The sequence below is a fragment of the Catharus ustulatus genome, chromosome 17 (assembly GCF_009819885.2).
Source record: "Catharus ustulatus isolate bCatUst1 chromosome 17, bCatUst1.pri.v2, whole genome shotgun sequence".
Lineage (NCBI taxonomy): Eukaryota > Metazoa > Chordata > Aves > Passeriformes > Turdidae > Catharus > Catharus ustulatus.
In genome coordinates, this window is record NC_046237.1 from 131,934 (window position 1) to 154,442 (window position 22,509).

General features: G+C 43.0%; 1 protein-coding gene across 6 annotated transcripts in view; it reads right to left on the minus strand.

Moving 5' to 3' along the window:
* Positions 1-22,509, minus strand: part of SULF2 (sulfatase 2) — a 91,471-nt gene that overhangs the window by 51,308 nt on the left and 17,654 nt on the right. For 3 of the 6 annotated variants that reach the window (XM_033074902.2, XM_033074906.2, XM_033074907.1), the window contains exon 2: positions 3,099-3,345. In XM_033074902.2, the coding sequence (XP_032930793.1) occupies positions 3,099-3,273 (175 nt within the window). In that variant the 5' untranslated portion in view covers positions 3,274-3,345. Of the gene's footprint in view, positions 1-3,098; positions 3,346-11,395; positions 11,472-11,538; positions 11,630-11,762; positions 11,863-22,509 lie in introns of those variants that run through there. The other 3 variants (XM_033074905.2, XM_033074903.2, XM_033074904.2) reach the window with 3 other exon arrangements.

Consider the following 22,509-nt stretch of genomic DNA (forward strand, 5'->3'; position numbering starts at 1 on the left):
ATATCACCCTTTGAGCTGAAAACCTTCTGAGGTTTCACCAGAGGATGTACAACAGGAAGGCAAGTTTGTAAATGGTCAATATTTAATTCAGAAAATGTTGTTACCCACCTAAAACCTCTGATAATAAAAAAAATCTAGCAGTTAGAAGAAAAAATTAATTGGACTACTGTAAAATATGGAAGTTTAATCAATTTGATGTGTTAAAGCTACTCAGTGAACAAAGTTAAGCAAATTTTATGTTGAAACTTCACCTGAAATGTGTGCTTTCCATAACTTTGCTTTGCATATTTTCACATTTCACCTCAGGGATAAAGCTGAGATTTTTTACTATTATTAATGGAGAATACATACCAATTATTTATGAATTAATACTGACTTCCTATTGGTTGTATTTTGTTGAAGGAGGGGAATAATTTACACTTTATGGAGCTCAAACTGTTGAAGAACTTGCATTAAGTATCAAGTGATTCGTCTACTCTGAAGCACATCTTCACAAATATTTTCCAATAAACTGAACCCCACAATTACAATTAACTGTCCCCTAAAGACTTCTCTTTTGCATATGAAATTCATTAGACACTGTTTTCACATCTTCATTTCCCTTTTTTCACCCCAAGACACCTTCGCATTTAACAAAGCTTTAAAGCCCACATACGATAACTAAGAAAAATTATCTTACACGTTACTTTTGTAGCTTTTCAAAAGAAGGTCTCAAAACATACAAATCACTTTGTGTTCAGATTTCTCTATAAGTGGTTGAAATAGCTCCTAAATAATCAGATCTTTCTCCAACTAGACTATGACATGAGCTGGTTCATCACAGCCACAGCAGCATGGTAGGCAAACCTAACTCAACTGGAAATGCACCACACAGGGGACATCAGCATTATACTAACTTGGACTTAAATGGTTCTAATGGGGAAAAAAAAGTCTTTGTTCCTAATTAATTATTCTTTGTCAGTATATTCCTCTTCCTTATATTATGCCTGTCAATACAACTGTTTTGATTAGACAGTCTAACAAACGTATGTGTCAGTAGTTCTTGGTGTTCTCATTTGTCTTCTCCCATTTCTGTATCTCACGGATACAGTAATTGTATCCATTACAATCTACACTCATTCTCCTTGGACATTCTGCAGAGATTTTGCATTTGATCTTCTAGTCCTTCATCAGTATTTTCCTTCTGAGGTTTGGTTTCCCAAGTAAAACTCATGATTAAAAGCAATGTGAATCAAACAAACAACACCACCACCACCAAGACACCTCCCCTCAGGAAAGGGCAACATTGTGTTTCTGGTAAGCTCCACCTGCTACTGGCACATTGCTAAATCTATCTCTAAATAAATAAAGGAAAGGCTGTTAAAGGCACTTGAGATTGTGCTGCACTGCTCCCTTTCACCTCCAAAGCAGCTACAAAAGAACAATAAAAGCTAAAACACCCATCAGGTTACAGAATATTCTTAGAAACAGATGAAATCTTACCCACAGCTTTCTCTGCTACGCTTTCATAGCTTCCAAATTTTCCTTAGCTTTTATTTGTAATTCACATCTTGTTTTCATCTGTCTTAAATACACTTAACTACAATCACCACAAATAGCAATTTTTGTTAACTTGTACAGCTCACCAGACAACAGATAAGAATAAAAATTATTCCAAACAAATACTGGGTCTCCCACACCCATTAGTGGCAAATGACAAATATTCAATCTCAGCTTCATCAAATGGATTTTCCTTAGTTAGATTCTAATTTGCATGGACACATGCCCATTATCCTTGAAATTGGAAAGCATCAAGTTATCAGAGAAGTGAAATATACTGCCTAAAGGACTCAGACAATTGTATCAGAAACACAAAGCCTAGCATAAAAGAGAAGATGATACATTTTTCAAGACCACCTTCCAAGCCTGCAAGAAAAAAAAGTACTTAGGTTCTTTGGGATGTACACTCTTGAAATTGCTTCACTTGTGATCCAAATAACCATTTAAAAAAAGGTGACAACAACAACATCTGATCCTGATAATTTGAATGGCATTTAATTTGATGAGATTATTTCTGTAGCAGGTTTTCTTACCACCTTGGAGAAGAATGTGATATCTATGATACTGCAGACATACAATAATATTGATACAAAGGAAGCATCTGTAAAAAGACTGCCACCTTGCTGTGATTAACTTTCCCAACAAGGTAAGTGTATGACGAGTACAAGCTGATTAATTGTATGTTCTATTTCTTCTGTGAGGTCCGTTTTCCAAATTTTCCTATCCATGCTAGAAATCGGACACAGAAAAATTTGGTGGCACAACTCCCCCAATTAGACTACACATAAACAAGTTCTCATTTTTCAAATGACCCAGGCTTCATGCACATATGAGAGTATACTTCTAATGCAAAAGTATTAATGTTATCTGGTTTGTGTTAATGACTTCTCATAACTAAAGACCGCATTTGGTAAATACAAGCTTGTTCAGGTAACACAACAAAAACCAAACTCCTGTCAGTTAATTCATTATTCCAAATAATTAGGCAAAGCATGTGTTTAATCCTCACCTCCTTTCTTCAACAATTAACATAGCGTTGATAACAGAGTAGATCTTTTTGTCCTGTGTCATTTTGGTCAGTAATCAACGACACATCTAAATGGACAATTACAAGAACAGTATGACGGTGTTAGGTAAAATTTAAGTAAATAAAATTAATATTGTATATGTAATGAATGCCTGCAATTACACAAAATAATTTGGATAATTACATGGTGCAATTATCAGTTATGAATTTAAACACATTGTTTTGGCATGTAGCTTGCCAGGTTATACTTGTAATTGCCAGAAGCCAAGTTTAGGTGTTTAGATGAAGACAGACAGGCATGAACTGTGTATTTCCACAGGAACAGGAACTTTAACGTTTTAGGACTAACTCTTGTTGTCCCTGAATTGCAAGCAGATGGAAAGGATGTTCTACATAAAGGCAGGTTTAAACTTGTTCTTCCTATCATTTTTCACATTAAAAAAAAATTCTTATTTTGAAAGCAAGAATACACCTCCAAGAAAAAGCAATGTCATACTCATTGGCTAAAATTCTCTTTATACTGGGCTCTTACCAAGTTCTACATCCTGATCATCAGTAAGAACAAGGATGATGTTTGGGCGGATGTTTCTACGGTCTCTTTGAAATCTTCCCTTCAGGCGTTGATTTAACAGGAAAGTTGAACTTCCATCCAACAGTGATAAAACAGTCATCATGAATAATCCAAGGACAATACTATGCTGTGCCATGTTGTGCTGATTTAATGTTCTCTCTGAACAAGGTAGCTTAACGGCTTCTATTTCTTTTTCTTTGTAGGTCTCCTATAAGGGAGAGGGAAACAAGTATTTATCTATATTTTCACCCCCCTGCACCCGTGAAGCAACAGCCAGGTCCTCTCCAAAGAAGCAAAAAGCAATGTACTTGAAACAATCTTAACTCCTAAGAAAAAAACACTAACCAAACTCCCAAAGCAAGCAATTATTTTTCAAGTGCCAGCTAGAAGCAGAAACTTGAAAAATTAAATTCATAAGCTGTTATCAACATAGGCAACGAAATTTCACTCAAACCTCAGATCTGGCAGCAAGTTCAAGGGTTTTGCAGGGTTTCAAATTCTTTTGCTTTCATAAATATAAATAGCAATCACCTTCCTTCTTCTTCCTTAGTGATCTGTTTACAGATGACATTTTTGTTTACATAAAAAATGCAGACATTGAAAACACCCCGTATCTATCATTACTTTTAAACAGGACTGTAGCAAAATTTACTAAGCTAACAACACATTTGCAAAGTCAGAGAACACTCAGAAGATCTGTTATACATTGATTTATCTTACAAATTCCATTGAAGAGCAAAGCTGCCCTTATCTTGGAACTATGGTATGATACTGTTTGAAGTCTACTACAGCTTTCATGTTTAAAATACTATGATTAATAATGAATATATTTGAAGGTCCATTACTGCACATGTTTGGGAATGGATGCACCAAAGTGACTTGCACTGCCTATGACCGGATTGCAAAACAGAGCATATGCCCCAAAATTGACTTGACTGCAAAACATAGCATATCTAATGGATACTGCTCCTGCTAATGAGGCAATTAAAAAATCTTAGCAATTCCTACAAGGAGATTACAAGAAATGACTTAGCATGCTGAAAAATCTTTGAAACTGCAGTTTTGCTCAGTCATCTTCTGACATAAAGGGATCTTCTCTTGCTTTCAGAAGTCAAAATAACAATGAAAATGTACAGAAAATATCAACCACTAATTACTTCATCAGATACAGCAGTCAATGAGTCAGTTTTTAATGAATTCCCTACTTGCTCCCTGTCTTTTTCTGGACTGGTGCCAATGATCTCTTGCATGAGAGGAGAAATCAATTAAAAATTACGCGAGAGATTCTCTGCTTTTTGCAAAGCCCAGAAATGCCAGAGCAGAAAGAACACAGCACAATGTGTTTTACCTTAAGAACCATGTTGACTATTCTGTCCCTGCAGAAAACAGTTTTTGCTCCAACAGATTTTTTCATAGCCACATTATTACTTCCTCTCTGCCAGCAATAGCACTTTATCTCAAAGAGCTTAATCAAAGTTTTCATGCAATAGCAAAACCACTGGTCTGAAAAATTATAGTCAGTTTCTGTGCTCACAGAAGAAATGTATATTGAATTTTCACATAAGGCAACAGATACATTGCTACACTATGATGGAATACTTATTAAGGGTACTTTCCAAATTTGCACACTAAGAGGGTTTTGAGGAAATGAAAAATCCTCCTTCCTTAGTAATCTGTCCAGTGAGTTTTACAGGTAGGAAAAGTTACCTTTTTTCCTAGAAACTAAAAATTTATTTAAATGTCTTAGCACTTGTTCCGCTGGGTAGGGAAAGAGCTTTCAAATTTTACAGATGCAGTTTTAGTATCTGCTGCTGCTAGCCAGGCTATAGCAAAAGAAACACTGAGAAGTCCAAACAATTTTCATTCCTTGTACTAAGAATTCCATCTGCAGCAGTACAAGTGGGAAGAATCATGTCAGAGTCAATGTGTTGCTACTGTCCAGAGTAGTCAAAAGCAACTTGAGGAAGAAATCTGGATCTGTTTCAACAGGGGAGGATAGAAAGACAGTTTGTTTAGTAGGCACATATTCTTGGACACAAGCTTTTTGAGGGAGGAGTTAGAGAAATGCCTTCTGATCTTCAGAAATCACTATATATGTACTTTTGTTAAAAAAAATTAACTGACAGTACAGAAGTTTTCATTACACAGAAACATTTTTTTGAGGGTCTAGAAGTTCATGTGGGTTTTTTCCAGTCTATACTAGCCAATAGCTTCTCAAAATAAAAGCATTTGCTGACTTTTCTTGCAGCATTTGGAAGGCTGCCCATTCTTGCTGTTTCTGGCCACAACGACCTTCACTATAGTGTTGTGCATTTAATAGTCTTTCTTACATTTTGTTCATCTTTAAAACAAATGCATGGAAGTAACCTCATGGCCTCATTGCAACTCTCCCCTCAGTTTATTGCCCTTAACACACTACATTTGTAACTAAAAATAGAAGTTGTCCCCAGCTCAGAGAGCTGCTTAGCTATCTATGAAATACTAAAGACATTTGGGGATGCACATGAACTGCTCTCCCTCAGCTATTTTATCCACACTTGTACATTTGTGGTTAAAAGAAATAGTGATCTCTAAAAGGATATTGTGAGTGGAAGAGAGAATTTCACATCAGGTACAACGGGCATCTTCCACCAAACCTGTTATCTCTTTCTCACTCCCCCACAATGCATATTTTTCAGCTATTGTGATGTGTTATGTTCCCATTGTTATCAGGGTAAGTACTCTCGGGAATCAACTCAAAGTATGTAATTATGTACAAAAGCCATACCAATAACAAGGTAAGAAAATTAAAGCAATTTTAGAAAATAATCTATTTCCTAAAGTATGTTTTCACTACACATACATGTCACAACTAACAGCATATATGCATTACAATCCAAAAGCTAGCCTTAAGTAGAGGATGAGAATAGCAACAGAGGAGTGTCTCTCATGGACTGCCAAACAGAGATTGGTTTTTTTTAACTCCTAGTCTTTGTTGAAATTTCAGGAAAAAACATGACAAAGTTTCTATTAACAGTTCTTTTCCCATTTCTGTCAACAAGGTTAATCTGCAACTCACAGACAGAGCCAGAACAGTTCCACAGCAATGCCTCAATCTGCCTTCACTTTTAATATAGCACCCTCTCCAACAATGCATTTTGATCTGAGTGGTACAGATGGTGCACTGCTCTCTGTGCCTCTGCAGGCCATCCTCCAGTATTAAAGATGCTTAATCTGTAGTGGTTCTCATGAGAACTAGGTATGCATCTTACTTCCTTCCAAATTACACATATGAACCTGACAAATCTAGTCATCCACGTTTTATGTTTAGGAAAGTGCTGTCACAAATTTATGAAGTCTTCTTCAGACAGGGCATCTAGCTGAGCTTTCTTAAGCCCATCAAACCTCCTAGAAGGCTGCTTTTGAGAAAGTCTGGTCATCTTATTTTCTCCTCTGTGGCAACACAAAATGTAACACTAACTCATATTATAAACGTTGAAGAGAGAAAGCCAGACATCCACACTCCATTTATAAAAGAACTCAGCAAAGGGCTGTTTCCAAGTAGCATTTACACCAAGGAAAGACTTCTTTATAACACTGCCCTCAGTAATTGTCAGCTCTATAACAGCATAGGCAGCATGCACAGGGATGACTGACGTCAGTTCTATCCCAAAGGATATTTTTAACATGCTATTGATTAATATTGCTTGGTATAGGTATAAGAAGCCCCATGTATGCAAAATTAGTAATTGACAGTAGCTTGCATAGACTGGTACTCTCAACCTCACTAATGCAAGTCCCAGCACCACTGTCCCACGCAGAAGCTCTGTGCAATTTCACTGAAGTCTGGTAATTCAGTTATTACAACATTACCAAGAATAACATCTGACTCTTTCTGTAACTCTGCATCAAATGTCTAAGTCCGTTTCAAGTCTACTTCTAGAAATTAGTGCTTCTAGTAATGTTTGCATTAACTAGTTTGGGGTATATTTGTTTTGATTTGTCTTCCTTTTAAATAAATATACTGAAAAACACTAAATACAGCATTGGTACGACAAGTTCAACTTGCCCAGCAGCCACCACAGAACAGGGTAACTGCATGTGAGCCACAAGGTGGAACTGCACAGTAAGGGAAAAACTGGCTAGAGAGAAGCAACGCACACCTGCTCTCAATATGGCTAGAGCCAAGAGCAGGTGGATTATTTAAGCAGACCTGGGTGTGTCATTCGTCCAACGTTTAAATTCATTGAAATACATGGTGCTAGAGCCATTCCCTAGCAACCAACCCAATTAAATCCATTCTGCCAGCTAAATGGATTCAGCTGTGCTGCTATTCTTTTAACTGGAGTCACTCCTCTGCATCGAGCTTTGGTTATGTTAGGTCTTTTCTCACTAAAGCTGTCAACCATCACTTCAAACCAGTATATTGTGTTTGTAAGATAAACACATTTTCATATGTGGATTGGGAAGAATCTTGTTTGCAATCTAACAAGGTTCCCAGGGGAAGACTGGTATCAACATTACTGCTGTAATCTAACAATGTGCTGCATTTGCTTATAGCTTTCTACTGTCAGATTTTTTTTTCCCCAGGTAGTCAAAAATTTACAAGAAAATACAAAAATCAAATCCCCAGTGCTAAATGTGACTCTTGAAGATTACAATTGTGCTGATTTAGTCAGGAACAGAGCTCAGAGTACTAGAGCACTGAATTACTATTAAGACACATTCTTCTGACTTGCTTGCCTTAAGCTGGTGAACGCCACACAAACACGAAATACAGTAGTTTCACGAATACAAGCCGCACGGATTATAAGCCGCACCCCCGGTGCCTCGACAATGTTGCTGTCTTTGTCAATAGATAAGCCGCACCCCGAATATTAGCCGCACTTTCGTTCGTCGCGAGAATCCGTGCGCAGCTTTCACAAATTGGCCAATTAGTAACAGGATCGCGGCATAGCGGGCTTTACTGGCTCGGGGCGGGGCCAGGCAGGCTCGGCCCGCTCATGGTTGCCGACGGGGCCGGGTGGCCCAGCTCAGCGCCACGGCTCGGCGGGGTGGCCGGGTGGTGCTGCCGCCGCCGCCGGGCTCGCTGGCCCCCCTCTCCCGTCAGCACCGCCCCGCTGCCGCGTTCGCTCGCCCGGCTGGCAGGGCTGCCGCCGCCGGGCTCGCCGTCCGCCCCGCTGCCGCTTTCGCTCGCCCCGCGCCGCGCCTCGCGAGCGCCGCGCCCGCCCCGCGCCGCGCCCGCCCCGCGGCGCTTTCGCGGCTCGCGGCGGCGCTTTCGCGGCTCGCGGCTCGCGGCTCGCGGTTCGCGGCGGCGCGTTCGCGGTTCGCGGCTCGCGGTTCGCGGCGGCGCTTTCGCGGCTCGCGGCTCGCGGCGGCGCTTTCGCGGCTCGCGGTTCGCGGCTCGCGGTTCGCGGCTCGCGGTTCGCGGCTCGCGGCTCGCGGTTCGCGGCGGCGCGTTCGCGGTTCGCGGCTCGCGGCGGCGCTTTCGCGGCTCGCGGTTCGCGGCTCGCGGCGGCGCTTTCGCGGCTCGCGGCTCGCGGTTCGCGGCGGCGCTTTCGCGGCTCGCGGTTCGCGGCGGCGCTTTCGCGGCTCGCGGTTCGCGGCTCGCGGCTCGCGGCTCGCGGCTCGCGGTTCGCGGCGGCGCTTTCGCGGTTCGCGGTTTGCGGCTCGCGGCTCGCGGCTCGCGGCGGCGCTTTCGCGGTTCGCGGCTCGCGGCTCGCGGCGGCGCGTTCGCGGTTCGCGGCTCGCGGCTCGCGGCTCGCGGTTCGCGGCGGCGCTTTCGCGGCTCGCAGCTCGCGGCTCGCGGCTCGCGGTTCGCGGCGGCGCGTTCGCGGTTCGCGGCTCGCGGCTCGCGGTTCGCGGCGGCGCTTTCGCGGCTCGCGGTTCGCGGCTCGCGGCGGCGCTTTCGCGGCTCGCGGCGGCGCTTTCGCGGCTCGCGGTTCGCGGCTCGCGGCGGCGCTTTCGCGGCTCGCGGTTCGCGGCTCGCGGCGGCGCTTTCGCGGCTCGCGGCTCGCGGCTCGCGGCTCGCGGTTCGCGGCGGCGCTTTCGCGGCTCGCGGCTCGCGGTTCGCGGCGGCGCTTTCGCGGCTCGCGGCTCGCGGCGGCGCTTTCGCGGCTCGCGGTTCGCGGCTCGCGGTTCGCGGTTCGCGGCTCGCGGCTCGCGGTTCGCGGCGGCGCTTTCGCGGCTCGCGGTTCGCGGCTCGCGGCGGCGCTTTCGCGGCTCGCGGCTCGCGGTTCGCGGCGGCGCTTTCGCGGCTCGCGGTTCGCGGCGGCGCTTTCGCGGCTCGCGGTTCGCGGCTCGCGGCTCGCGGCTCGCGGTTCGCGGCGGCGCTTTCGCGGTTCGCGGTTTGCGGCTCGCGGCTCGCGGCTCGCGGCTCGCGGCGGCGCTTTCGCGGTTCGCGGCTCGCGGCTCGCGGCGGCGCGTTCGCGGTTCGCGGCTCGCGGCGGCGCTTTCGCGGCTCGCGGTTCGCGGCTCGCGGTTCGCGGCTCGCGGCTCGCGGCTCGCGGTTCGCGGCGGCGCTTTCGCGGCTCGCGGCTCGCGGCTCGCGGCTCGCGGCTCGCGGTTCGCGGCGGCGCGTTCGCGGTTCGCGGCTCGCGGCTCGCGGTTCGCGGCGGCGCTTTCGCGGCTCGCGGTTCGCGGCTCGCGGCGGCGCTTTCGCGGCTCGCGGCGGCGCTTTCGCGGCTCGCGGTTCGCGGCTCGCGGCGGCGCTTTCGCGGCTCGCGGTTCGCGGCTCGCGGCGGCGCTTTCGCGGCTCGCGGTTCGCGGCTCGCGGCGGCGCTTTCGCGAGCGGCGGCGCTTTCGCTCGCCCCGCCGGCAGGGCTGCCGCCGCCGCCACCAGGCTCGCCGGCCGCCCCCTCCCGTCTGCACCGCCGCCGCGTTTCCTCGCCCTGGCCGGCACTGCAGGCCCCCGCACCGCCGGGCTCCCCCACGCTGCTGGCCCCGATTATGCTGGGCTTCCCCCGCTGCCAGGCAGCCCCACCCACCGGCCTTCCTGCTTCTGCCATGCTCCCCTGCACTGCTAGCCCCAGTTCTCCCGGGCTCCCCCGCCCTGCTGGCCCAGGCTCTGCCGCCCGCCCCCGACACTGCTGGCCCCGCCTCTGCCAGGCTTTCCCACCTCTGCCGGGGCCGGCCGGGCTCCAGCTTGGCTTGGGGCTGCCGCGGGCTCTCACTTCCGTGTTGGCAGCTTTTAGAATTTTGTTAATAGATTAGCCGCCCCGGAATATTAGCCGCACTTCCGGGTTTCCACCAAAATTTTGGTCAAATTGGTGCGGCTTGTATTCGTGAAATTACTGTATTTATCACAGAGAAGCTTGGTCACATTACAAAATCTCATTCATATTTTGTAACTTTATTTTAAATAAAACAGAATTGCAAATTACTTATAAACTTCCCTAGGACTTAATATTTTAAGCAATGTTTTAAGCAGCTCAATCTACTTTCTTTCTGTCCGCTGTTTGGATAATACTGTTAGAGTTTCCCAGCAACACCGAGAGAATTAACTAGTACTCTGATAGGTTAAATTGCTATTTGGATCCCCCAAATACACAATAACAAACAGGTTTTTTTGTACCATATATAATAACCAGCAACTTGAAGGAAACAAAGAATTATTTTCTATTTTACGTATTATCACATAATTACTTATTACCTATTATCACATAAATATATATAATAGATGCAAACTTAGACTTTAAAAGTAATTATACTAGCTTGTATTAAGTACAGTAAAAACCACAGACTTACTTCTGAAAATACCGTAAGGAAATGAATGCAAGTGCCTTAAGATAGAAAAGGTAGGCAAAACCAGATACCATTACACAAATACATTCTACCAAGTAAACACCTTTTTTTTTGTAGCTCTATACAGAGGGGAAGAAAAAAAAAGTCTCCCTGTGTTTATACAGCTGCAAACACACACAGGCATTCAGATGCACACACTGCCCGGATCCGTCCGGTGATGTGCCAAACGTGAAGCTGAGCTCCATGACATCAATGGTCATTTGGGAACTGTTTTCCACACAGCCCCGACGCGGCGCGGCTCCCTGAGCCCGCACCCTCAGCCCTGCAGCGGCCGGGCCGGGCCGGGCCGGGCCCTCTGCGGCCCCCCCGCCGCTCCGCAGCCCCCACCCGCCGGGCCGCGCCGGCAGGGCCGCAGCAGGGTGGGGGAGCTCCGCGGAGCTTCCAGCAGGGCTGGCCGAGCCCGGTAGGACCACAACGCCTGCAGTCGCCGGCCCCCTCACTCAACTTCCAGCCCCAGCCGGTCCCTAAACAGCTACCTGAGACCCGCCGCCCAGCTTCCCCACGCTGGCAACCCGGCTCTGTGGCGAGCAAGCCCACAAGTGGCACGGCCGCCCGGCCGTCCCCAGCTCGCCAGGCGAGGCGGGGCCTCCGGACCTCCCCTGTAGCGCTCCCCACTTACCGCAGAGCTGCGCTCAGCCGTGCCAGGCCGGGGCCGGCGCACCCACCGCCCGCCCGCGGAGCTCGGGGCCCGGCGGCGCGGGGAAGCGCATCCTCCGGCCGCGGTGCCGGGCAGCAGCCGAATCCCGTTTCCCGAAGTAGCGTTTAGAGGAAGCGCTCGGCGGGTGCTGCCTCCGCCTCTTCTTCCTCCTCTCCCTTCTTTTCCCGTTTAAAAAGTTCATTTACCTCGAGGATCCTCCTCCCGGGATTGACGCAATGCCTTGCGGCGAGCAGAGAGGAAACCTGTTCCACCAGCCCCGGGCTTGTTCAAAGTCCAGGGGCAGCACCGCGGCGAGGACGGTAGCGCAGCCCCGCAGTCCGGCGAGCACGGCGAAGCCGGGAAGGTCCCAGAGCCAGCCCCGCTCCAAAGAAAGGGGGCCGACGCTGAGCTCCCGCCTGGTACACAGTCTTTATAAGCAAAGGGGATAGTCCATGGCGGGCAGAGGAAGGGCAATTTAATTGTCCCTCATAGTCTGTGCTCTTCTTGTCCCCCTAGCGCTAGCGTTTGCCGAGTGCTGCCAGCCCCAGGCAGCAGCTGCCCTCCCAGCCCCACTGCTGTGGGGCGGAAGACGGAGGTGGCAGACTCCAAAGGGGCTGAAGGCCTGCATGTGCCCCAGACCCTGCCCCGAGACACCTGCGAAGCACAGCCTAAAGGCTTCTAAAAGGTCATGCTAACACAGACCCTGTTCCACTGGTGCAGTTGAAATGAAAGGGTGCAATATTCATCAGTAATTAAGAAAAGCTTAACAAAGCTCTTCGGGATAGGGACTGTGTTCATAGAAGGTGCTGTCTACACTACTTGCAACCAGTTACATTTTACTCCTGGAACTTGTCTGGGTAACTATCTAAGTCACTAAATTTTTCAGTGGAGTCTTTAAAGACCTCTTACACAAGTATATTTCAAAGACACTAGTAGACGAACGTGTCAAAAAAGACCCCATAAAAATGTGTCTTGGGGTGACTTTATGATGCTTGTATCCCAATCATCTGTTCTGTCTGTGTTGGATATTAACTTCCACAGCTTTAAGACTGGTTCCAAGAGTGAAGGGGAGAGAGAAGAGGTGCAGTGTTTGGTATCAGAGACTGCACTTGCTCCCCTGCATTCTTCACAGAGACTGCATTGTCTGCAGTGGACAGCAGGAGAGAGCCCTCCTTTTGCTTTTGGTTAGTTTTTCTGGCTAGCTGAGGGAAAGAAGCTCCCCAGATTGTGGGGTTTTTTTCCTTTTTCTTGGAATTGTTTGAACCTGCTCTGGACTGAAAACCCAGAAGAGCACCGGGAGCTCACACCTGCAGCCCGCCAGGCCTGGCCTGGGCTGTGACATTTCCCAGGCTGGAGGGATTGAGAACAGACTGAGTGAGCGGGGCTGCGACCCACAGAGGGGACTCTTCTGAATTTGTCATCTCCTTCAGAGCAGCAAGAGGTTTTACTGCTTAGTATTGTTCATTTTTATGCTGGGAAGTGCTTTGCCTATTAAATTAACAGGTTTTCTTCCACTTCTCTCCAAGGAAATATTTCCCCAAATCAGCTGGGGGAGGGACTCTTGAATCTGTTTCCTAAAGGGACCCCATTCAGAGGTTTCCTCCCAAATTTGCCCTAAACCAGGACAGAAGGAAACATTTTCTTCTCGCATTCCCATGCTGATGAGTATCAGACATGCAGCACAGGTTATCTCAGAATTTCCTGATGCTTCTTATTACATCTAATCTGTTCAACCTATGATTTATTAGGACTTGTGCTTTAAAACAAGCATTGCCCCAATGACCTCATCTGGACTTTGCTGGAGAAGACTAACAGTCTTGAACAATTTTTCATTATTGGCTCTGTCCTTGGCTATGCAGACAGCTCCTAAATTAATGTCTTGGGGTGATACTGTATGATACTGTACGGTGAAATGGCACACACTTCCTCCAAACACAAGGATGTCACTGCTAAGCTACCAAGTGTGCTCCTGTATGGACAGGAACGAGCAATAGAAGTGAAACACTTCGTGTCAGTACTACAGTATTCACACCAGGGGCTGCAACAGCACAACTGTACTGAGATAAATAAACCACTCCCTAACAGGGAGTTACACTAATCATAGACCCACATGACATGCATAAAACAGAACTACATTTCGCTAACATTTAGATAAAACTCTTTTACTGCTTTCTGAGATAACATATGACATTTTGCTAGCAACTTTCAACTCACAATGAAACAACTTACAAACATACCCATGAGCCAGGATGTTTTGATTCTGCACATTTTAGACATTAATTAGTGTTTAACAGCAGCTGAGTCACCCAGACTCAAACAGTCTTTCAGGCCAGGAACAGAACGAGGAACCCAGTATTCCTCTGTCCTAACCATAGGCCACACTTTGCTACCTACAACAGGCAACCTCTATGAACTACCTCTAAAAGGACTGGAAGCAGTAACAACCAAGCCAAAGAAAATATTAAGTGTGCTATACAGTGGTCCACATTTCACATTGAAGAAGAAAATTGACTATCTCCCTGTATTTCTAGAGGATTGTAAATGGGATTTTCCATTTTAAGAAACACATACCTAATATAAAGCTACCATTTCATTAATATAAACTACAAACATCAAAAGATACTAAGACTAGGATTAGTGACATTAGTATAGGAAACTAAATTTAATTTAACGTCACTGGAAAATCTGTCACAATAGATCACTCATTTCAACAAAAGAGTTGTTCACCTCACAGGGAGTGCATGTAACTTCCATTAATGCTAATGGGAGTTATGCAAGTGCGTTAAGAGGATAATACAAACCCTGGTCTCTGAGAAAAGCCTGAAAAGTGGAAGGTGCTTCCTCTTCAAGAGAATGGCATTTCCATCTCATGCATTTCAAAAGAACTTGTTCTGGCACGGTTACAAAACAGGATGGGTAACAACTATTATGCATCCAAACTTAAAGGAGTTCAGTGATTTCAGTTAGTTTTCCTATTGCCAGAGACCTCAAGGGATACAGATGTATTTAAAATACTGTGGTTTTTATTTGAAGTCTAAGGCAATAAAATAATGTGAGATTACTGGTGAAACAAGAAGGTCTGAAAACTGACTCATGTAATGATGAAGAAACCTTTAAGGAATCTCCTTTTTTAGTAAAGGAAGTAATTTTATTCACTACCTGAAAAAGGATTCCATTGGTATATATGGATCATCATACCAGTCCGAGTTCAAAAGATAAAATGAAAAAAGCAAGATCATTCCCTTTTACTGCCGCACCAGAGCTTTTACACCAAATAAACTTCAGACTTTTCTCTTGCAGCATGCCATTGAACAGCTTGAATTTATTTTACTGCACCTCAAATAACAAATGTTGCCTATTTTTAAAGTAATTTGGTTACAATTATCCTAGGATTTGCCTATTTAAATTAGGAGAAAACAGACATGCAGTCATTTGTTTAAATATCACACATCCATCCACACTGCCAGCCACAACAATTCCTTCAAAAATTTAATCTGAAGGTTCTCTGTCCACTTTCCTCTCAAGAAGTATAGCACAGAAATGTGTATGAAACAATGCACGTTGCACTATTAATTAAACTATGGAAACTTGCATGTAAAGGGGAACCACTTTGATCCACCTGGCAGACAGTGGGGGTCCACAGGACTATCTTTTAATCAGTCCTGAGACAACAGCTAAAACTTAAGGGTGTAAGAAGCACTCGGGAACTCTCATGAAGAAGGACAACATGTCAATGATACAGAGAAGCAACTTCTGGGAAACAAGAAGACAGTCAGGAGTCCAAGTTACTTTAAAAACCCTCAAAAATACAAGCTAAGCAACATGCTGTACAAAACATATCTTTTTCATTGTTGCCAAATATATTGTACTTTCAGAGCTTGAATATTGTCCTCATGTCACATGAAACAGAAAAAGAGGGTTGGTTTTCACACTTCTACATACTTAGTCAATGCCTTCTAACTCCTCTTCAGACTTGCTAATCTTTAGCTTTATAGTAACTCGTCATATGTAAACCCCTCACATCATTAGTCATTTAGATTTCTCCTCGGTGCTATCATGTTTCTTAATGTGTACACATATGCTTTAAGCCCTCTTTAAAGACCTAAATATGAAGCCAACGAGCTTGATCTCCCTTGCTTTTCCTCAGTATAAATTATTACAGTAATTCGTCCATAGTTATAGTAATTACACTGGTCAGAGCTCATAGAGTTGGTTTTTCTACTACTTTCAACGACTTTTCAACAACTGCATTTCAGTTGCATAAAATGTGTAAATACTACTTCAACAAATCAAAACACTATCAGGAAGGCATAAACAGCACAACATGCTCCAGTCCTTGATTCCTCACATGATGTGTCTTATATGACAGACTCCAGCTCAGTGTGATTTTATGGGCAACTGTTTGACACTTGTCTTTTAAACTCAAGTTGCACTTTCAATGAATGTTCAGTCACGTTATGGGGGAAAATGGTTTATACATTTTGAGGTACTACAAAAAGTGCAAAAGGGGAACACTGCCAGGAAAAACAAAGAAGAAGGGGGAAAAAATAAATCACCTAGTTTGCTTGATCCAAATGCTAAGCATTATTCTTTTCCACGTGAAAATAAAGATTAAGTATAGTACACTGTATGAATTTAGTTACAACTACGAGTTTGCAACAATATAATTCTAGTTTAATCTCTGGCATGGACAACTTAACTCTCAGCTTCAAACAGCAAACAAAATTTTTCCAGTTATGTAATACTGACTCCTCTCCATTTCTGTACACTTTCATGTTTGGTGAGCAAGGTAAGGAAACTGGTCCTGCCTCTAGCTAGCCCTCTCTGTTTTCAATAAACAAACACTAGGCATTGTTGAGCATATATCATTAATTTTTTTTCCATTATCCCATAGGAGCTCTAGCTTTTAAATTGTCTTCTTTGCCTTATGTCCTTGGTAAGTTTCTTTTTTCACTCCTTCAGCAACATTCCTTTATCCCCTGTTTGAATAAGTGCAATTACCATCTCACAAAACCATATGAACATTTGTATCTTTGTACAAACATTCATAGTAATCAACAATACTGGCTATTTTTTTCTTTGCCAACAATCTTGACAACTTTAAACTGTACAAGAAGTAAACAATTTTAACTATGAAGTTTACATACCTATTTTTTTATGCAGCATGTATTTTATACACAGAAAAACTGGGCCACAAGAGACAATGATGAAGAGGCAAAATTTTTTTCACTGCATTTTAAAATGGCTGCAGCAGATGCCTTTTTTAGTCCTTGGAAGATTGATGATTCCATTATTTGTAGTACTCAGCAATAAATCTCTGAGTTTAGGCTAAAGTGAGCACTTCTCCCTACTTTGCATCTTCCATTATACTGTTATTAATCATGTTTAATCATTCGTTTACCTCTCACTGCTACTGCAGTGCTGGTGCTCCTTTTGGGAGGACTGGCACATTGATTTTTGACTTTTACCCTTTAGAAGCTGGGTAAAGGGCTTTGCAGATGCTTAATCAAAAAGTGATGTGACGAAGGCAGGGGAGGTGCAGACCCCATGAAAACAGCAACTAAACAACATGCCAAGTTATGATAAAATGAAATTAACAGTCAATGAAGAAAGCAAAATGTAATAAATAAAAACAGTAGCTGCGATCTTGAGATCACAAAGTACAAAGCACGCCTTTGCCTTGCAAAACACATTGATAGGAAAGAGGAGGTCAAGATTAAGAAGGAAGTTAACACTACAAATTCCCACAAAAAGGAAAATGCAAAGCCATGTTCTGTTACAGAAGTGTCAGTTAAAGCGATTTGTCTCAAGTCGATTCTCATTGCTTATCAAACTTTTTTTCTCAGAGGAAGCATCACTTCAGCACTCCACTAGCAACTTAAACAAGAACAATACACAGTGTAATATTTTGGTAGTTGCCTTCTCTGCTTACCCAAAATATGGTAGTTTTAAGTAAGTCAGAAAACTCCATTTGTACCTTTAAAAAGAACATATAAACCCTTAATTTCATCCACAATATCTAGAAAATTATGCAATAAACAATAGATATAAGCACATTATCAAGTCTGCATGAACAGCAGTCATGCTGGCTTAACATTTTAGAAGAAAGGCTCCCCCTACCCAAAAAAAAAAAAAAAAAAAAAAAAAAAGTGTAATAGATGGTTAAAACTGTCAGGTTCTTGTACAACCCAGTTAGAGATGAGAAACTCAAAGTGGGAGAATTTTTGGACTTACAAATAAAAAAGCTCAAGTTCCTATTGCTCTTTCTTGGAATTCTCAGCATTGTTTTTTTCTTGACGTCAAGTTTTGTCCTGTTTGTTCTAAGTTATGCCACCTCAATTCCACTAACCTCAGTGTAGAATATGAGAACCAGAGGAAATAAAATTAATTTATCAAGCAATATGTTCCATTAACGTGTTTGTTTTTTCTGAATATCACATCATTAAAATGTGCAACACACTGCTAAATGATATTCTCAGGACCAAACTACATGGACCAGTAAAACTCATGTATCATGCATCTACAGCACTTAGTTGTCAGTAATTTTTTACACTATGGCTACTACACAGTAGTAGTTTAGGTCACATGCCAGGGACCTCGCTAGGTTCTCCTGCTCGTGCTTAAAATCATATATTTTGTCAAAGGCCACTACAAACGTTGCAGTATCACTTATTCTGCAAGTTAAATGGGAATATACAAGATGTATCATCCATAGCATGACTTTAATCTGGCACAAAGAGTGCAGGTAAAGTAGTTCTGATATGAAAGGTGGCACAACTGCAGGGGAGATGCTGTTCCCTGGTTATGCTAACTGAAAGAAGATTATTAATAAACTGTTTATGAAAGTGAAGTTGACCTCTTGGGATGTGATAGATGCCACAAGAAGCTCAAGAAAGGAAAATAAATAATGAAGCATCTTTAAACACAGTACACATAAGCCTACATATGTGCAAACAGCATGGGTTACCCCCCGGCCAGATTTTCATTCGTCCGGCAAAAGTTACTGTCAAGAAGAAAGGGTCCTTTGGAAGAAATTTTAAATTGAGTATTTCAAGACTGTACACAAATTACTAGCAAATTTTCAAAGCCTTGTCCTGTTCTACCTACAAGTTCTCTGAATTCTAGATGCTCACAATCTGCTACAACACAAGAAAATAAAATTACAGAGTTACTCAAACATCAGTATGATTTGCAAGCTCTTGTAACAAAAAGGAAAGCAAAAATACAAAGTGACAGGAAAAACATTAAAATTTAGGAAATGCTATTGTTCATACACTGTAATTCATGTACAGCCCACTCACTTTAATTGTACAATTAAAAATATTTTCATAAATGCTTCAGCATAGAGAATGCAATAACAAAATACAAGGACTGTATTTCTGGGGGTGTTCAGTGTCTTGGCAGATCAGAAGAACTGTTGGTGGAAAGGCCTTCCAAACTCTGCTTTGCTGGGTTCATTCTTAAGCACAGCATATGTAAAAACTAACTGGTCAAAAAGCAAAAAGAGGAGAAAATGAAGTTACAATACACATGGGGTTGTTTTCTTGGGTTATTTTTTCCCTCCCCAGAAAGCTGCTAGGCATGTAAATGAAACCATGGATCATATAACCAACACTGGTTTTAGCTTTTGTGCTTCAGTAACACTATTAAATCAGAAAGACCAGTCCCACAACAACCTCAATCAAGTCTCTGCTCCATATGAGAACAGTTCTTAACACACATACAAAAGAAACTAATTTTCTTCCCTATCCCTAGGAAACAAGTTTTCTCAAAACTGAACAATGTCAAACTGTCAGAAAAAGCTCAAAGAGACAGTAACACATTCTGAAGTTCTTAGAAGATAAGGGACAGCAAGCAATGCAATTGCAGGAGATAATCCCTGTTTCTTCTGTAACAAGAACGTGTGCTCTATTTCCTGTGGTCTGCTGTCAAGAGAACTCTAAGATGGTACCCTATACCAGTTATTACTGAATTGTGGTTTCAAATAACATTAAATGAAACCTATCTTTTTATAGTACAGAGACCTTAGCTGATATCTCTTCCTTTCTCAGTATTATCATTATTTACAGCAATTCTGAGCAGTAGGGCCTCCTATTTACTCAGAAACACAGTGCTTCATATCTGCAATATTCAACCCTTCTGACAGGCATCACAAAAGTTTAGCATCACCTTTCAACCTCACTTCAATCCAGTCATTTCATCAGGTCTTTTACTTTGTCTGGATACTCAGACTAGCTTAGAGTTGCTGTGACTGACTCCAATGCAGGATCTTTAAGGAAATGGCAGGAAAGTAGCTGGCTCCCCAGTTACAAGCAACCTGATGAAAAGGTTACTGCTCACCAAATACTGACTGATAGAAGACAAATTTATCTATTAACTTTTCCTTATTCTGCCCCCACCCCAGTTAAAAAAGAATATCAATAACACAAATGTTTCTCACTAATCATTATAGCGCATTTATAATAACCTTTATCTAATTAATTTTTAATATAGAAGTGTCTTCATCTAAATAATCCTACCAATTCATGTTATGCACGATTTTCAGATCCCCACTAATAAAAAAAATCAGCCTCACAAGGAGACAACTATTACTTTTCTGATACTATGTGGAAAAGTAGTGCCAAAGTCAGATGCTGTGGAATATAATTACACTGTAAAAACAATGCAATTATCTCCCTCTTATAATTTGAGTAAATTAAAGAAAAACGCTCAGTGCTTACACCAATTGGCAGCACTAAATTCCAGTAAAACCAGTTTAATTTGGACTACTATTTAGTATAAAATGTTGGTGTTTAGGTAATGAAGCATTTGGTTCCTCGGGTTTCATGCAGCTGATTTTATTTTATGTTACACTGCAGTAAAACATGAGCCAAAGGAGCAGGGTAGAACATAGCTGAGTTTGTGGGCACATATTTCCTTTTTTGACATCAAACAGTGTTTGAAAATATGAGCCAAACTTATTTGCCTATATGACTTGAAACGAATATTCACCATTCTGGTTCACTTCCAATGATTGATGCAGCGCATGGTTACAGCTCCAGGCAATGAGTTGGTCACACAGTCTAACAGTCTGAAAAGAGCAGCAGCAAAATTAATGGAAGATAGGAATGGAATAATGCAAGTTTGTTAGTTACTTAGACCCCAGAGACCTTGCATTCTACAATTTCTGGTTGGCATCACGCACTGAATCACAGAAACATCCCAAGAGAACACCACTAATAATAAAGCACACTGCATTGTAAGATACCCTCTGACTACCAAACAGTTAATTCAAACCAATGCAGTTTTAAGGATGTAACACCAAAGTATCTAAAGCTAAAATAATAAAGTGCTGGGTATAATAAAGCCATTTCAGAGTGATAGTGCTGAATCATTCAACTTGGAACAAGCAAAATCTTTTACTAATCGAACACAGAAGTAAGGTAGCCTTGCTCTCGCTGTCTCTGAGGTTACATGATAGATTTTAACAACCTCTCTCAACAGCTAAACGGACATGAGTCACGGCATAGCTCCTTCTTGGCATCTAGAAGAACACTAGCTGGTCAAAAATACTCACCCAGGCAAAAAGACACCTGTTTAATATAGGTAAACAGGAAACCCCCCCCACTTAACTTGCCAGCGGAGCAAGTAATGCATGGGTGGCTTTGAGAAGATGTAGCTGTACACTTGTATTGCTCTTTCAGTGGCTATACATACATGTGTTTGTCGAGTCCAGTTGCATTCTGACACAGACTCTGGCATAGAAATTGGAAATAGAAAAAAGAAAGCTCATTCTGGCAACAGGAGGCTTTCCTGAAAGCACAGTAACTGAACTCTGACACTACTCCGATTCTCTGAATCAACAGAGGCCATTCACTTCGACATCTGTTCAGCAAAGCTAATCACATTCAGTGTTTAAACTTCAGAGTAGACAGTGAGAAAAATTAGAAATCGGAATTCTTAGCAAGTAGAACAGGAAACCATAGGCAAGTTTTTAAAAGCCAAAAATTCCAAAGGTTCCCTTAGATGAGGAAAACTTGAGATGTTTGTAGTTTTAACTCCCCATGCAGCAGACATACATTGTCCCACTAGTTGTCAAAACAAGTGAACTACTGTCCTTACACCTCCAGTATTTGTAGCCTTCTTTGGTTTGCAAATCAATGATTAAAACTGTTCTCTCATGAAAAACAGATCCTTCCTCCCTTTTTCCCCCCATCTATAGCACTACAAGTGAGCTATTTTACAAAACAAGCATTATTTCCAATAAAGCAAATTAGTTGAGACAGGTGAATCACTGAAACTCACTGACAAGAAGTTCTATGAAAAATTAAGTAGCTAATATACAGCAACATTACCATGAGTCTCTTACTCACACACTGGTGTATTTCTCAGCATGACACAGGCAAGACTTTGTTTCTGAGGTATAAAGACACTCTTAATTAAATCTTCATTCTTCAGTGTACCAGGATTTATTCTTAATAAGAGCTCAGATTACATTTAATGCTGAAAAATGTTAATTTTCTGCCTAAATTCACCAAATTACAGATGGGATTTCCTTACAATTCCTTGCTGTTTCCAACTTCTTTAAAATAAAGTGCTGCACATTCTTTAGGTAGAAATTAATTGCACTACTATTCTAGTCTTCAGAGTAGGAAAAAAATTACATTTTAATATATTGTTAGTATGTTGGCGTGATCTTAATCCACAGTCATAAAATTCCACATAATTGCCTGTGTCTTAATGGCCTTAGGCATTGAATACAATCACTGGTCTCTGCACACTGCCTGTCACTTTTAGTGCTTGAGTATGGAGACTGTATTTCGTTCAGGTTCTTTTCAGCACTTTAATGATTATGTCAATTAATAATGCATCATTCTCTCTCCTCTAGCTAATTTTAATTGCTGTAATTTATGTCCCTAGACAATTTTTGCACTACAGATGGAATCTATACTACTGTAGCTGAGTAAAAAGATC